Raw genomic sequence first — 19065 nt, forward strand, 5'->3', positions numbered from 1 at the left:
CTATGCGCTCTTCCCCCCTCCACCCCCTGACCCCCCCCCCCCCCCCCCCCCCACACACACACACACACATGGCTTCATTTTTGTTTTAAACTAGCGCTAAGGTATCCTTTAAAAACAAATGAGACCAAAAAAAAAAAAAAAAAAAGGAGAGCACGTCATGGATTTTGCCATGGTTTCCAACAAGGCTAAAACAACTGCACTAAACATTATTAAATATTACATTTTATGGCTAGAGTTGGGCCGAACGGTTCGCCTGCGAACGGTTCCATGCGAACTTCCGTGGTTCGCGTTCGCGTCCCGCAGGCGAACCTTTGCGGAAGTTCGGTTCGCCCCATAATGCACCATGGAGGGTCAACTTTGACCCTCTACATCACAGTCAGCAGGCACAGTGTAGCCAATTAGGCTACACTAGCCCCTGGAGCCACTCCCCCCTACTAAAAGGCAGGCAGCGGCGACCATTACGGTCACTCGTGTGCCTGCATTAGTGAGAGTAGGGCAAGCTGCTGCACACTCTCTCTCATAGGGAAAGATTAGTTAGGCTTAGCTTGTCCCTGGCTGCATACCTGTTCTGTGAACCCACCACTGCATAAAGGTTCTGTGAACCCACCACTGCATACCTGTTCTGTGAACCCACCACTGCATACCTGTTCTGTGAACCCACCACTGCATACCTGTACTGTGAACCCACCACTGCATACCTGTTCTGTGAACCCACCACTGCATACCTGTTCTGTGAACCCACCACTGCATACCTGTTCTGTGAACCCACCACTGCATACCTGTACTGTGAACCCACCACTGCATACCTGTACTGTGAACCCACCACTGCATACCTGTTCTGTGAACCCACCACTGCATACCTGTTCTGTGAACCCACCACTGCATACCTGTTCTGTGAACCCACCACTGCATACCTGTTCTGTGAAACCACCACTGCATACCTGTTCTGTGAACCCACCACTGCATACCTGTACTGTGAACCCACCACTGCATACCTGTTCTGTGAACCCACCACTGCATACCTGTTCTGTTCAGTGAACCCGCCACTGCATACCTGTTCTGTTCAGTGAACCCGCCATTGCATACCTGTTCTGTTCAGTGAACCCGGCACTGCATACCTGTTCTGTTCAGTGAACCCGCCACTGCATACCTGTTCTGTTCAGTGAACCCGGCACTGCATACCTGTTCTGTTCAGTGAACCAGCCACTGCATACCTGTTCTGTTCAGTGAACCCGCCACTGCATACCTGTTCTGTTCAGTGAACCCGCCACTGTATACCTGTTCTGTTCAGTGAACCCGCCACTGCATACCTGTTCTGTTCAGTGAACCCGCCACTGCATACCTGTTCTGTTCAGTGAACCCGCCACTGTATACCTGTTCTGTTCTGTGAACCCACCACTGCATACCTGTACTGTGAACCCACCACTGCATACCTGTTCTGTGAACCCACCACTGCATACCTGTTCTGTGAACCCACCACTGCATACCTGTTCTGTGAACCCACCACTGCATACCTGTTCTGTGAACCCACCACTGCATACCTGTTCTGTGAACCCACCACTGCATACCTGTACTGTGAACCCACCACTGCATACCTGTTCTGTGAACCCACCACTGCATACCTGTTCTGTTCAGTGAACCCTGCACTGCATACCTGTTCTGTTCAGTGAACCCGCCACTGCATACCTGTTCTGTTCAGTGAACAGTTTGGTGTGTCAGTGTGAAGCAGTACCTTAATTACACTACCTGATTGATGTATACACATGCAAGATGTTTTAAAGCACTTTAGGCCTGTCATTTAGCATTCAATATGATTTCTGCCCTTAAAACGCTGCTTTGCGTCAAATCCAGATTTTTCCCGGGGACTTTTGGCGTGTATCCCACTCCGCCATGCCCCCCTCCAGGTGCTAGACCCCTTGAAACATCTTTTCCATCACTTTTGTGGCCAGCATACATTTTTTTTTTTCAAAGTTCGCATCCCCATTTAACTCGAACTTTAACATCACTTTTGTGGCCAGCATAAATTTTTTTTTTTCAAAGTTCGCATCCCCATTTAACTCGAACCTTCCGCGAAAGTTCGCGAACCCGGTTCGCGAACCTAAAATCGGAGGTTCGGCCCAACTCTATTTATGCCATTCATTTGCAAAATACTTCTTGTTATATAGATTTTATCTACTAAATTGTACTCATTTCAAAGTTTAGGCTTCAAGAAGTAGATTTATGTTAGTAAGAGGTTTTTCATTAAGTACAAAATACTGTTAGCGGGCTTTTTGTCAAGTGCAGATATTAAAGTTAGATGTCGTAATAGAGTTTCATTAACAGGGGAGGCTATGGGAACAGTAAAGAGAAAAACGTACAAATCTCTGAAATGAATGTCATACAAATTCAAACCACACAGCCTAACGCTGGTGTACAAAAAATTATATAAAAAAACAAGATTTGGCCATAAGGGCCCTTGTTATGCCTGTTCATCCATATTGTGGAGTCGCTTTGTAGTATGTATTGCAGTACAACCTGGTGAGTTGGGCACTGGGTTACCGATAATAAGAATATCTGTAATCTATTCTTACCAATATTTTCTTATTGACTCATTCAGCACCCATTCTCACACTTACCCTCCTCTCTCTTACTGCCTAACACTAACCCTCCCTCCTCATGTCTAACACTAACCCTCCCTTCTAATGCCCAACACTAACCCTACCTCCTAATGCCCAACACTAAACCTCCCTCTTAATGCCAATCACCAACCCTCCCTCTTAGTGCCTAACACTATCCCACGCCTCCTAATGCCTTACACTAACCCACCCCTCCTAGTGCCTAACACTAACTCCCTCCTAATGCCTAACAATAAACCACCCCTCCTAATGCCTAACACTATCCCACGCCTCCTAGTGCATAACACTAACTCCCTCTTAATGCCTAACACCAACCCTCCCTCCTAATACCTAACACTAACCCTCCCTCCTAACTCCTAACACCAACCCTCCTTTCGAATGCCTAACACTAACCCTCCCTCCTAATGCCTAACACCAACCCACCCCTCCTAATTCCTAACACCAACCCACCCCTCCTAATGGAATAAAGTCTGTGCAGGCGCTCAACATAAAAATAGTTCAAAGTTCCAGAATAGTCTGTATTCAATTGGGAAAAATAGACGATCTCACACGTTCACAGATAAATATCCACCAGGTACTCTCACCAGATCTGTAGGCTGACTCAATCACAAATCAGCAAAGACAGCTTAGCAACAAACTCCAAAAGTCTTCTACTGCTCTTAGCATCTGTGGATTAAACATAATATGCGGACATAGCGTAATACTGCTAAACTGCAGATCAATGTGACAGTTCACCCCGTGTTAGGTGAGCAAGTGATCCACTGCGTGTTCCCACCACCAGCACTGTAATGGTTAACCGCTCACCAGATGCTGACCCCTTGTATCGATCAGCTATGCACACTTGTGTTTAAATCCTAGTTGCCCAGATGGGAAGTACTTCCAGAAAAAACCTCTTCACCGGCGAGCAGATCATCATCTATTGGACTAATATGGTTGAAGGGCTTCAATGACCAGCGACAGCCAATAGAAAACAGGGACACCAACACACGGAATGCTAAAGTTACATTTATAATCCAGAGCCGCAGGACGTGAGCAACTCTCCCCGGAATTAAAACAAAATAACCCACCCCTCCTAATGCCTAACACCAACCCTCCCTCCTAATGCCTAACACCAACTCTCCCTCCTTATGCCTAACAGTAACCCACTACTCCTAATGCCTAACACTAACCCTCCCTCCTATACCTAACACTAACCCTCCCTCCTAATGCCCAACACTAACCCTCCCTCCTAATGCCCAACACTAACCCATCCCTGCTAATGCCTAACCCACCCCTCCTAATGCCTTACACTAACCCACCCCTCCTAATGCTCAACACAAACCCTCCCTCCTAATGCCTAACACTAACCCTCCCTCCTAATGCCTAACACCAACTCTCCCTCCTTATGCCTAACAGTAACCCACCACTCCTAATGCCTAACACTAACCCTCCCTCCTAATACCTAACACTAACCCTCCCTCCTAATGCCCAACACTAACCCTCCCTCCTAATTCCCAACACTAACCCATCCCAGCTAATGCCTAACTCACCCCTCCTAATGCCTCACACTAACCCACCCCTCCTAATGCCCAACACAAACCCTCCATCCTAATGCCTAACACTAACTCTCCCTCCTAATACCTAACACCAACCCTACCTCCTAATGCCTAACACTAACCCTCCCTCCTATTGCCTAACAACAACCCTCCCCCCTAATGCCTAACACCAACCTTCCCTCCCAATGCCTAAAACTAACCCTCCCTCCTAATGCCTAACACCAACCCTTCCTCCTAATGCCTAACACCAACCCTCCCTCCAATGCCTAACACTAACCCACCCCTCCTAATGCCACCCACTAACCCACCCCTCCTAATGCCCAACACCAACCCTCCCTCCTAATGCCTAACACTAACCCTCCCTCCTATTACCTAACACCAACCTTCCCTCCTAATGCCTAACACCAACCCTTCCTCCTAATGCCTAACACCAACCCTCCCTCCAATGCCTAACACTAACCCACCCCTCCTAACGCCACACACTAACCCACCCCTCCTAATGCCTAACACCAACCCTCCCTCCTAATGCCTAACACTAACCCTCCCTCCTATTGCCTAACACCAACCTTCCCTCCTAATGCCTAACACTAACCCTCCCTTCTAATGCCCAACACCAACCCTCCCTCCTAATGCCTAACACTAACCCTCCCTCCTAATGCCTAACACTACCCCTCCCTCCTAATGCCTAACACTACCCCTCCCTCCTAATGCCTAACACCAACCCTCCCTCCAATGCCTAACACTAACCCACCCCTCCTAATGCCTCACACTATCCTACCCCTCCTAATGCCCAACACAAACCCTCCCTCCTAATGCCTAACACTAACCCACCCCTCCTAATGCCACACACTAACCCACCCCTCCTAATGTCTAACATTAACCCTCCCTCTTATTGCCTAACACCAACCCTCTCCCCTAATGCCTAACACCAACCTTCCCTCCTAATGCCTAACACCAACCCTACCTCCTAATGCCTAACACTAACCCTCCCTCCTATTGCCTAACAACAACCCTCCCCCCTAATGCCTAACACCAACCTTCCCTCCCAATGCCTAAAACTAACCCTCCCTCCTAATGCCTAACACCAACCCTTCCTCCTAATGCCTAACACCAACCCTCCCTCCAATGCCTAACACTAACCCACCCCTCCTAATGCCACCCACTAACCCACCCCTCCTAATGCCCAACACCAACCCTCCCTCCTAATGCCTAACACTAACCCTCCCTCCTATTACCTAACACCAACCTTCCCTCCTAATGCCTAACACCAACCCTTCCTCCTAATGCCTAACACCAACCCTCCCTCCAATGCCTAACACTAACCCACCCCTCCTAACGCCACACACTAACCCACCCCTCCTAATGCCTAACACCAACCCTCTCTCCTAATGCCTAACACTAACCCTCCCTCCTATTGCCTAACACCAACCTTCCCTCCTAATGCCTAACACTAACCCTCCCTCCTAATGCCCAACACCAACCCTCCCTCCTAATGCCTAACACTAACCCTCCCTCCTAATGCCTAACACTACCCCTCCCTCCTAATGCCTAACACTACCCCTCCCTCCTAATGCCTCACACTATCCTACCCCTCCTAATGCCCAACACAAACCCTCCCTCCTAATGCCTAACACTAACCCACCCCTCCTAATGCCACACACTAACCCACCCCTCCTAATGTCTAACATTAACCCTCCCTCCTATTGCCTAACACCAACCCTCTCCCCTAATGCCTAACACCAACCTTCCCTCCTAATGCCTAACACCAACCCTCCCTCCAATGCCTAACACTAACCCACCCTCCTAATGCCACACACTAACCCACCCCTCCTAATGCCCAACACCAACCCTCCCTCCTAATGCCTAACACTAACCCACCCTCCTATTGCCTAACACCAACCTTCCCTCCTAATGCCTAACACTAACCCTCCCTCCTAATGCCCAACACAAACCCTCCCTCCTAATGCCTAACATTAACCCTCCCTCCTATTGCCTAACACCAACCCTCTCCCCTAATGCCTAACACCAACCTTCCCTCCTAATGCCTAACACCAACCCTTTCTACTAATGCCCAACACCAACTTTCCCTCTAATGCCTAACACTAACCCTCCCTCCTAATGCCCAACACAAACCCTCCCTCCTAATGCCTAACACCAACCCTCCCTTCTAATGCCTAACACTAACCCTCCCTCCTAATGCCCAACACAAACCCTCCCTCCTAATGCCTAACACCAACCCTCCCTCCTAATGCCTAACACTACCCCTCCCTCCTAATGCCTAACACTACCCCTCCCTCCTAATGCCTAACACCAACCCTCCCTCCTAATGCCTAACACTAACCCACCCCTTCTAATGCCACACACTAACCTGCCCCTCCTAATGCCTAACACTAACCCTCCCTCCTATTGCCTAACACCAACCCTCTCCCCTAATACCTAACACCAACCTTCCCTCCTAATGCCTAACACCAACCCTTCCTCCTAATGCCTAACACCAACCCTCCCTCCAATGCCTAACACTAACCCACCCCTCCTAATGCCACCCACTAACCCACCCCTCCTAATGCCCAACACCAACCCTCCCTCCTAATGCCTAACACTAACCCTCCCTCCTATTGCCTAACACCAACCCTCCCTCCTAATGCCTAACACCAACCCTCCCTCCTAATGCCTAACACTAACCCTCCCTCCTAATGCCCAACACAAACCCTCCCTCCTAATGCCTAACACCAACCCTCCCTCCTAATGCCTAACACTAACCCTCCCTCATAATGCCTAACACCAACCTTCCCTCCTAATGCCTAAAACTACCCCTCCCTCCTAATACCTAACACCAACCCTCCCTCTTTATGCCTAACAATAACCCACCACTCCTAATGCCTAACACTAACCTTCACTCCTAATACCTAACACTAACCCTCCCCCTAATGCCCAACACTAACCCTCCCTCCTAATGCCCAACACTAACCCATCCCTGCTAATGCCTAACCCACCCCGCTAATGCCCTACACTAACCCTACCTCCTAATAACTAACACTAACCTTCCCTCCCAATGCCTAACACTAAACCACCCCTCCCAATGCCTAACACTAACCCACCCCTCCTAATACCACACACTAACCCACCCCTCCTAATGCCCAACACCAACCCTCCCTCCTAATGCCTAACACTAACCCACCCCTCCTAATGCCCAACACAAACTCTCCCTCCTAATGCCTAACACTAACTCTCCCTCCTAATACCCAACACAAACCCTTCCTCCTAATGCCTAACACTAACCCTCCCTCCTATTGCCTAACAACAACCCTCCCCCCTAATGCCTAACACTTACCCACCCCTCCTAATACCTAACACTAACCCTCCCTCCTAATGTTTAACACTAACCCTCCCTCCTAATGCCTAACACTAAGCCTCTCTCCTAATACCTAACACTAACCCATCCCTCCTAATGCCTAACACTAACCTACCCCTTCTAAAGCCTTACACTAACCCTCCCTCCTAATAACTAACACTAACCTTCCCTCCCAATGCCTAACACTAAACCACTCCTACTAATACCTAAAACTAACCATCCTTCCTAATGATTCACTCTATCCCACCCTCCTAGTGCCTAAAACAAACCCTTCATCCATCAGCTACTAATAATCGATCAGCTACTATCGGGCGACCAACTCACTGCATCTGTATTATCCGGCTGCAGAGATGGGCACCCAAATTAATTGCTTTCTTGGCTGTGGCATCCACAAAGAGCCACAAGGGGCAAGGATGCTGCCCAAATACTGCAGAGGACTCTCCATAGCTCAGAAAAGAATATTATTGTGAAAGCAGTGCAGCATTCTGGTGGGTAAGTCTGCTTAGATGGCAACCTCACCTTTACTTTGATCATCTTGTTTTAGACATTGTTTTGTTATGCTTTAGAATTTACAATCCAGCTATTAGATTGGAATAATTAATCCCAGGTAGTCTATAGTTTATTATTATTTATTGTTATACATTATTTACAAAAAGCCAATGATCTTTTGCTATGTGATTGAACAATAAGCACCCCTGTTAACAAGGGAACTACAGATGGTGAACATTACAGAAATACCATCTGCTTTTTTCATTCTCTGTGTGTAACTGCATATATTAAAGCATTCTTCATAGCATGAGCTGTTTATTTTAATTGCAAGGAAATAAAATGCATACGTATCTTTCATCTGACATAATTAACCAGAATATCATATATGTAATGTACACATTTTGTAAAAACATAACTTGTATATTTAAACAATTTTCAGTTGCCCCCCTGGCCTTGCTCTATGCTAATGGCTGCTTGTGAAGAATGGAAATCATTCCTGGCTCCAACACATTGCTTTACTGCGTAATGACTTTAAAAAGGTCACAAACGCTGTTGAACAGTAAATATCAGTTATAATTTTACTCTCATGAACTATAAAAGAGGTTTCTGAAATGTGCTTTAATTTGGAATGCCATTGCTATTTGCTCCTAATATATTGGTGTGAACTCTATTAGCATTGTACAGATTTATCTAATCTGAGCATTTACAAGCCACCAAAACATTACCCAGTCATTCCTTTCCATATACACAGAATTATTCAAATTCCCAGCCCTTTCAAGGATAACCAAGAAGTCAAGTCAGTTTAGGCTTTTAACATGAGCAAAGTAGCAGCTTTAGAACTAACAGTACTAGTTAGTTAGTTAGTTAGTTAGTTAGTTAGTTAGTTTGTTGTTCAGAGACTTTATGCAGTGCCAGCCCTACCATGAAGCCACCTGAATCACTTCATACAGGGGTAAAAATCTAGAGGGTGGCTCCAGCGTCATTATAATATGCAGAGCAGCAAAGCAAAACTCATTTACCTGGTTATCACCTTGTCCTGTCCTCTTCAGCCCTTATCTCTTGCAGCCTACCACCATGCAGCAGTGTCTCTTCATAGGTTTTCGATGCATGCCATGTGACATTGGGAGCCTACAGCGAGACACTGCCACGTGGTTATAAGCTGCAGTGCAGAAGAGGATGGACCAGGTAATTGTGCCCTGTTCAATCCTATTAAAAAGTAAAAGCCAAGTAACTTTCTAGTAAAGCTTTGGGAAGTGGAAGGGAACCAGTGAATTCACTACCTTGTTTAATCATGGCATTATTCAGAGGATACAGAATAAAGACACTCAAACACGAACATAGAAACAACACACATCCAGGCTCATATGCAATTAACTTTTTCTCCTGAGTTACCTCCTAGGAGATCATTTTAATCTTCTCTTTATAATAACTTTTAAGCATTTTACAATTTAAAAAGCACTGAAAAGTTGGTGAAAAGTACTATCAAAATTATTTTTAGTATTTTCTTGCTTGCTGGTGGTTTAAAGGGCATTTTATGACAAGGTGTGAAAATATCACCTAGGAGAAAACTCAAGAGAAAAAGAGAATTGCATGTGGGCCCCAGTGTTCTACTATGCTACCAATACTTACTTTCTATCAAGGCGATAAAGGCTGGGATATATTCCATTGTAAACAGAGGACTGGGCAGTTCCCGTATGAACATCTTGAGCAGACCAGCGGCATCATTGTTCCTCACCTTCTTCCAGTCAAACTTGTTGTCATAAAACTTTGATTCAAGTTCTTCACGGAGACTCTGCACAAAAACGGAGGCAATGCAAGTCCATTAATAAAATGTCTTGGTTAAAAAAAAATCTATTAAGTCAAGTGTTTTTCTGTAAAAAAAAATAAAAATATTTTCAAAAACATCTAAGGGCTTGTTAAAAACGTCACCTAAATGAACTGACCTAGGAAGTCAGTGGACACATTTTCCTCAGACAAGACAACATGACTTGCAGGTTCTTGAAAAACAGCAGATGCTGCTGCTGCTCTTTTTTGGACTTTACCTTTTACTATACAAATGTCTACAACTCACAGATAAAAAAAACAAATGCAAACATTTGTATAGCGCTTTTCTCCTGTCTGACTTTAAGTGCTTGAGAGCTACAACTGCTTAGGGCATGGTCAGTAGGCAACTCTGAAGTATTAGGGAGTCTTGCCATTCATTTTTGTGTCATCTTTCACAAACAGCACAGTCTGCCTTCAGCAAGACTGGTGAATACAACTGACATTGCTGATCTGGTTCTAAAAATACCAACTGCCGGGAAATTACACTGATCCTTTGGCTTCAGCTGTTAAAAAACACTTGAAGTGTGCCAAAACTAAATCCTGGTGGGCTTGAACATTTACTACTGAAACTCTTCCCGCTGCTTGGTCCCTCTCATATGCATTTTTTTTCCACAGCATCCCAGAAGTTCAATGGTGCGTGAACAAGCGCATCTGAACTTGGGACCCGCTCATGCACAGCCACAGGTGGGTCCTGCAGTGCAGAGAGGATTCCACTGAAGGGCCAGTCCAATATTAAAGAGAAAAGGGTGAATTGAGAGAATGAGTAGCAGGAAGACTTTAAGGAGAAAGTGCTTTAACTCATTGTGTACTTAATATGATTCTTTTTTATTTCACTCCAGGTGTACTTTAAACTGAAACAAGCATGCGCATAATGTATGCACAAGTCGGCACTGTGAAGTTAAAGCTGCAGATGTGTACACTCAGCTAGTGACGGCTAGTGTAGAGCAGGGCTTTTCAACCCTGTCCTCAAGTACCACCAACAGTGCATGTTTTGTGGAAATCCACAGAGGTAGTTAATCAGCTCTGCTGAGACACTAATTACCTCACCTGTGCATGTTTGTGGTTTTCTGCAAAACATGTACTGTTGCTGGTACTTGAGGATAGAGTTGAAACGCCCTGGTGTAGAGGATCAGTACACAAATCAGGAAACAACATTTTTTTCTGTGGAACAACATCAGCAATGGCAGCATTCATGAATTCTCACTAAATGTTCACTCTAAGTGGACTGTTCTATGACCATGTGCATGTCAAACAAATTTGTCACCACTCTCATTCTCACATATATATTTTTTAATGTAATATCAGTTTCATTAGAGTTAACAACCAGATTGCTCAGCAGCCAAGCATTAAAACTTGGGTAGGGGTTTAAAAGCAGATATGGCAAATTCCTGGTGACCTTTCTTGCAAATTAAAGGGGCACTACAGCAAAAAACTGTAAAATTTAAAATATGTGCAAACATATACAAATAAGAAGTAATTTTTTTCCAGAATAAAATGAGCCATGAATTACTTTTCTCCTATAATGCTGTCACTTACAGTAGACAGTAGAAATCTGACAGAAGTGACAGGTTTTGGACTAGTCCATCTCTTTATAGGGGATTCTCAGGGATATATTTATTTTCAAAAGCACTTAGTGAATGGCAGTTGCTCTGTCCAACTGCCAAAAAACTGTGTAGGGAGCAGGGAAGCTGGCCAGCATCATTGTTTAAATCCTTTTTAGGGTGTACCTTTATAAAGAATAAAAGCCTCGCTGAGAATCCCCTATGAAGAGATGGACTAGTCCAAAACCTGTCACTTCTGTTAGATTACTACTGCCTACTGTAAGTGACAGCATTATAGGAGAAAAGTAATTTATGGCTCATTTTACTCTGGAAAAAATGTACTTATTTGTATATGTTTTCACATATTTTAAATTTTACATTTTTTCGCTGTAGTGCCCCTTTAAGTTACACATTATTACACCCTCAGTTAGTTTTCATCCTTGTCACTATGGCCTGTAACAGTAGTGCCATATAGGTGGGTCTGAACTTGTATAAATGGTATTTACACGAAACAAGACAAGACACAGAACATGTATTTATTGCAATTTTCTCCTGGTGGACTCAAAAAAAGCGCCAGAGCTGCAGTCACTAGGGCACACTCCATAGTCAGTAGCAGAGTTAGGAAGTCTTGCCCAAGGTCTCCTTACTTGACAGGAAGAGCTGAGATTCGAAGCCTGGTTTCGTGTGTCAAAGGCAGAACCCTTAACCATTACACTATCCCGCCACTGCCAATTCACAAACCATTTGTGAATTTGGAGGGTAACTGCAAAAAATGTTGGACTGAGTAAATATAAGCAGAAGGCTTTCCCTAATCTCTTCAATGAAATAATTATCTTTCTTCCCATCCTGTTAATGCCAAAAGGCTTTAGTGGGAGCTCATGGTGTCATCAGACAGGAAGTAATGAATAGCCATAAAATCCTGTCACAGGCTCTACCTCTTACCCACTCTACAGAAAATTCCATTATCGTCTCTGACCGTGCTGGAGAGATTTACAACACTCCTTGGGCCATATGCAATTCACTTTTTCACCTGACTTTTCTCCCAGGAGTTAATTTTTCATCTCCGATTTAAAATAACTTTTCAGCACTTTTCAACTAAAAATTTGGTGAAATAGTACTATCAAAATTATTTTGACTATTTTCTTGCTTTCTGGTGGCTTAAAAGGCAATCTATTGACAAGTTTAAAAATATAACCTAGGAGAAAGCTCAGGTGAAAAAGTGAATTGCATACGGCCCCTTGTGTGGTGAGAAAGTAAAGAGAATACTTACCCAACAGAGTAACAGATAGCAATATAAATCGCAGATAGTTTCCTATCCAATCTACTCAAAATGACAATCAAAATTGGTGCTAAAGTTGGGCAAGTAAGCAACACACAGATGTCACTGCCTCTGTGTCCGAGCGGTATCACTAGAAAACGCATCATTCAATTTGTTGGGATTCACTAGTACCAAAATGTATGGTTTTAATACATTATTGGTAGCTATAAATGTACTTTTGCTTCAGAGACACAACTAACACTTAAAGCGGACCTGAACTCAGAACTTCATCTCAGCTCTAAAGGATAAGCAAAAGCATAACATTTAAAGAAAACCTTTTTCTTTTTGTTACAGCTGATACAAATCATACAATAAATCTGTAGTTTGTTTTAATTCCTTCTTTCATGGAACCAGACATATTGTTAGCATCCTGTGTTCACAAATGAGCTCTCTGCCATGGCAGTGAGCTGACATAGCTAAGGTATCAAATTACAACTTGTGCTCAGTCACATATGAAGGGGAATTAGACAGGCTAAACTCTCTAAGTACATACAGAGTGCATTTCTGTATGTTTTCTTTCTGTCCAGTGCAAGAGTTCAGATACGCTTTAAAGGACAGCTAAGGTCGAAAATAAACTAATAATGTTTGTATCTATCCTCCTTCTCCTAAAAATGACTTTTTTAAAGATATTCCACAGTTTTATTTTATGTTTAAATCTACTTTTTAAGTTTTAACTGTTTTATTGTTTTTGCTCAAATTCATTGAAGTATGCACGAGCTAAAATCTATAAAAACATTGACATTTTTATCTCTTTCCTGCTCTCAGAAGCCATTTTCTGCTAGGAAAGTGTTTTATAGTTGGAATTTCTTATCAGTGAGGGTCACGCTGTAGTCACTTCCTGTCTGAGTTAGGACTGAGTTAGCCACTTACTTACCTGATTTTTAATTCTTTCAGGCAAAGAAAGAAAAAAAAGGAACACAGCATAATTATTTGTGTGGTAGGCACTATACATACACATGTCTATCTCATCATGTCACCTTGGGTATCCTTTAAGCTATGTACAAACACTTAATTTTGGTTGGCCGATTGCCAGTCAGGAAGGTCAAAAGATCGTTTGCGGAAAGATCGTTTAAAACCCTAGTGTGACAAGTACCCCTTACTTGTGTTCCAAATGATTTTTTTTCAAGCAGCATTTATTGAAAATGTGTACATAGCTTAAGATATAACTGGAAAGAAAACTATGAACAGTTAACTTGCAGTTGTAGATGATAGCAAAGTGGTAAAGGTAGGCTTATATTATGTAGTCAGCATTAGGCCTCTTTAATTGTGACCAGATGTTTCAGTGCGCCATCGACTTTGGAAACTTTGCAAATTCCAAATAAGCCTAACATATTTTTCTTGCAAATCTGGATGTGTTTAAAATGTATGCAATTTTCAGTATAATTCATGCCTTTGACAGTTTTCACCCTCATTAGTTAATGTCACAGTGAGAATGCAATCCAGAAACATTTCAAACGATTCCACACGTGCAGTGCAACAATCCCACATCTAAACCTTTTGGAATGATTGTCACATTACCAGCAAAAACAAAAAGCTAGCACCACATTTTAGGAAAAAGTCTTGGCCAAAACAGGAACCTGATGTGCAACAAAAGAAAGGAGGTTCCTCCTAAAGAAGGTAGACTTGGCTGCATGTTATACAGTGAATCTGAAAGGCCGAGGCATAAGATTCATTGGGGCATAGTTACAAAACATTGATAAACTCTATGGGTTTGATTCACAAAGCCGTGCTAACGCATAGCATGACTGTGCTATGCGTTTAGCATGCAATGTAACGTGCGTGAAGGTTTACGCGCGTAAAGATTTACGTGCGCACGCTAACGAAGGTGTTCGCTCGTTAATGCGCGCACTTTGTTGTGTTAGCACTCGTGCGTAAACCTTCACACTGCATGCTAAACGCATAGCACGCTCGTGCTATGCGTTAGCACAGCTTTGTGAATCAAGTCCTATGTGTGCTATTATAAAGTCAGGGATATATCAAGAAAAAAATCAGGAATCCAAAAATTGCAAAATATACCTTTTCTTTTAATATTCCAAAAAAGTGCAGAAAATTGTATACAAATCTTCAATCCAAACAAATGTCCATCAAGAGAACACATACCGTGGTAAAGTGCATATTACTGATTAATAGTAGAGAAGGCAACAACATCAATTTGTTTTGGGTCAAGGACCCTTCTTCAGGACTTTATATATACAATGAGTATCTGCACAGTATAGTTAAAGCAATATTTCTCATCTGGACATAACTTAAGCCAGGGCAGACTACTAAATAAAGATTAGATGCGGGACCGCATGGAAGCAGGATGCCAGGACCAGGTTGTCCTGAAGAAGGGTCCTCGACCCGAAAAAAATCAATAGTGTTGCCTTCTCTACTATTAATCAATTATATGCACTTTACCACGTGATGTGTTCTCTTGATGGACATTTATCTGGATTGAAGATTTTGTATACAATTTTCTGCACTTTTTTGGAATATTAAAAGAAAAAGTATATTTTGCAATTTTTGGTTACCTGATTTTTTTTCTTGAAATATCCTGACTATATAATAGTGGTCATAGTGGTGATTGTGGTTCACTTACAGGGATTTCTGCTGTTTTTAACCTCCCATACACAATATCAAAATCTATGTGTGCATAGAGCACACATAAAAATTACTTGGGTTTACGCAAACTGCGTTAAATGTATATTGTGCAAATATTGTGCATATTGTTTATATGTGTGCACAGTACAGGCAATGTGTGTGTTGTGTATGATGGGTTGCACTATTTGCGTAGTGTGCATTACACAACATAAACTTTACATGCACTTGCAGTCACCTGAATGCAGTTGCAGTCAGAAGTTATTGCAATAAAACTAGTATTTATTACAGAAAATTCTAAATGCAGGTGTGTCTGTACAACTGAAAGTATGTGCATAGACCTGCAATATCCAGCTAGTAACAGAAAGCTTTGAATAAATTCAGGTTAGATTTGCTGGATCCCTTAGGTTCTCGAGTTTTCTCAAGTTTAGTAAATCTGGCTCTTTGAGTCCTCTGTGTTGATGCAGAAGTTCAAGCTTGGACTCAGACAGTGGAAGCTATTGGATCCCCATTCAGATGAAACTGCATTTCATGGACATCTTGGGAGTTACTAGTGTTCTGTTCAGTGCAATGATTAACCCAGCACATTTGTAAAGCAAAGTAGACATTTTAAAGGTTATTTTAACACTGCTATCATATCACGTTCTATTTGATTGGTTGCCCTTGCATGGACAATAGCTGTGTGGGAGCAACACCAGGAGGCCTGCCCCCAGAATCTACCGTTCCAAGGAAACTGTCAGCACTGAAAAATGGGTAGTAAAGTTGTACCTGAAAAATATTACTGTGCTTTTTCTCATGCCACGCATGATCGTGTGGGAGTTTACAGCAGTAGTAGTGTGATGACAAGTGTGTGGGGTCAAAAACAAAAGATTTGCTACAGGCATTGTGTGCATTTTTAGGTAAATGTTTTACCTTGCACTGGGTGCACTGGGCTTTAAAACAAACCTGTAGAGGTTTGCAGCAGCCTAATTTAGATACTTATCTCGGGAGGGGGAATCCTCTGAATCCTGAAGAGGCTTCCCCGTCCTCCTCAGCCAAGCTAATCCAGCGATAGGACCCAAGAAGCACGGCCGCACTGCCCCTGCCACAGTAGAATGGAACCTCTTGGTCTCAGGTGGGAAAAGCTGAGCCCGATCAGGTTCATGATACTGGAGAAGTGCAGATGACTCACACATGCGCAGTAGGGCAGATTTGACTTGGCTTTTTTCACCGGAGCCTAAATTAGTCCATGCTAGCGCGCATGCACAAGTCATCAACAAGCATCTTTTCGGGGGTCCCAGCTCTGGAACATGATGGTGGTGGAGGAGGATTTGGAGAGCCTCTTCAGGATCCAGAAGCTTCCCCTCACTTTTTCTTCCCTACAGGTACACTTTTAAGAAGGAAATATATCATCTATCACAGAAGTAATCAAACATTTTTTAGTGGGGCCTCACTTGAAAAACTCGGGGACCACTGGGTCAATAATCAACATTAAAGCCTAAATTAGAAGCCTAGATTACCTTTACCTTATTTGAAGTATTACCATGATGTAACAGTAAGCCTCTGCTCCCACTTGTTGCCGGACCACATGCGACCAGAGGGAGTGGACAGTGTAGTGTCCGTACCGGTAGTCCGCCAGGGTGCAGCTGGAGCCCGGAGTGGATGCTCTTCCCCATAGGCTATATGGGGGAACGCATACACCTGATTATCGCGGACTGCACAGAAGTGCAGACTGCTTAGTATGAACGACTCCTAGTTCTAAAATAGAACAATAAGCAAATGAGCAATGAGCTAAAAAACTGTCCATTCTCCGTTCTAGTGGTAACACAGCCTAAAGCAGATGAAAAACAATCAGCTCAGACATTAAAACTTGTATGTTACACCCTCAGCATCTGTAGAGATTTGACAATCCTCAAAGGAACCTATAGTGTTTCACAAGAACAATTATGCATCCAGAGTATATTCTGGATTGTTTCTCTTTTCATGCTAACAGCTCATTTCCATGGCATTAAATCACTAATGTAACATCTGTCTCAGAGATTTGCAAGTTATCATTCACCATTCCAGCCTGACACACATCATTTCCTGTGGGGACCTGCTCTAATTTTGTTTCCTATGGCCCGTGTTCCATGAGGCCTGTGTTCCATGAGTGATTCATGCTCTCTGCAACCAAATCTCGAGTGGGAAATAACCAGGATGAACTTGCTGCTCTATTGCCAGTCAATGCTGTTCACATTTAGCCACCAGCAGTAACGCAGTGCATACTCCATGGCTAATAGTGCTAAGCTATCAAATGGGAGTTTATTGTGGTTCCACACTGATGAGTCTGTTGCTGAACAGAGAATTGTCAGTGGGACATTCTGTAGACTTAAGTTTAGACTTATTGGAACTTTGTTTTGGATTTGCCTAATTATCTGCATTTTACAGCATTAAAAATATTTTTCTATCAGCTTTATAAATATTGGGAAAATGTAGCAAAGTGACAGGAGTCTTCTAAACTTAAAGTGTACCCAAGGCAACATGTGACATGATGACATAAACGTGCATGTACAGTGCCAAACATAATAAAAATCAGTCTGTTCTACTTGTTTTATTTTGTTGCTTGAAAGAGTTACTTTGTAGGCATGGAAGTGACAGCTTTTGTCTTGTGGGTACCTTGTTGGGAATATAGTAAACATCGCTGATAAGCAAATTACAGCCATACAAGTTTTCCTGGCAGAATACAACTTCTGAGAGCAGAGGGAGATTCAAAGAAAAAGCTCAACAGTTCATGTATTTTTATATAGGGACACTTTATTATTATGTATTACAAGGTTATACAACATAGGACAAAGTTATACAAGGCAAACAGGGTACAAGATACATGATCATGCAATTTTGGGCAGGTTTGGGCGGGTTAGTATGAGGCTGCTATTGGAAAGGAGCACACGATCATGTAGCATACACTAGGGAAGGGAAGACCCTGTCAACGGCTTACAATCTAAGCAACAACAACAAATAACATTTGTAAAGCGCTTTTCTCCAGTGGTGGGGGGACACTAGGTAGGGCTAAGATTCCACTGAGCAGAAACACAAAACATTCAGTCTACTTTGTAAATGTTTAAATATAAAATAAAACCATGTGATATCTAAAAAAAAACATTTTTAGGAGTAGGAGGATAAGTGCAATTGTTTTATATCATCAGTTTACTTTAACCTCAGGTTCTCTTTAAATAGCCAACTTGGTATTTCCTGTTAACCATTAGACTGCAAGCTAAAAGCTACAAATCAGTGCTATCAGTTTGAATTGTGTTTATTAATTGTCTTGCCCAAATCTACATTATAGTCCACATTAGTCACTAGGGATTATTATTGAGGTGCAAATAAATTGAGATGATTGAGAACTATGCTAATTATTATGAAAATCTATTGTGAACTGGATCAATCAAATTTTGCAGTGAAAGCATTTAATTGGTCCATTTTCAAGCTGCATAGCTTTGTAGTAACATTTGTATAATTCTGCATCAACATGGAATTATTTGCATATTGCAAGTAAAGCAGAAAGTTGGTACTCAACCAAAACTTCGTACTAAATGCCTTTTCAAAGTCCGAGGCATGGGAATATGGGGAACAAACATGCCTATAGACATCCGCTGCAGGCAGAAGTAGATTAGTACTAAAATGCCTTTACACGTCTGTTCCCTATGGATGCAAAAATTAATATAGATATCTAAGGGTTAATTATTAATATTATTTATGAACAATTACCTTAACTCGAGAGGCTGAGCCTGGTACTCGCAAAATTCCTTCTGTTTCTAATCCCGTTTCCTCAAGCCTTTGTAACAACTAAAAAACA

General features: G+C 42.8%; 1 protein-coding gene across 2 annotated transcripts in view; it reads right to left on the minus strand.

Moving 5' to 3' along the window:
- The window catches only part of ARHGAP28 (Rho GTPase activating protein 28), a 185376-nt gene that overhangs the window by 40162 nt on the left and 126149 nt on the right, over positions 1-19065 (minus strand). For both annotated transcript variants that reach the window (XM_068237204.1, XM_068237205.1), the window contains exons 8-9: positions 18978-19055; positions 9621-9783 (exon numbers count right to left, since the gene is read on the minus strand). In XM_068237204.1, coding sequence (XP_068093305.1) covers positions 9621-9783; positions 18978-19055 — 241 coding nt within the window. The remainder of the gene's footprint in view (positions 1-9620; positions 9784-18977; positions 19056-19065) is intronic.

Source organism: Hyperolius riggenbachi, chromosome 5 (assembly GCF_040937935.1).
Source record: "Hyperolius riggenbachi isolate aHypRig1 chromosome 5, aHypRig1.pri, whole genome shotgun sequence".
In the NCBI taxonomy this organism is placed as follows: domain Eukaryota; kingdom Metazoa; phylum Chordata; class Amphibia; order Anura; family Hyperoliidae; genus Hyperolius; species Hyperolius riggenbachi.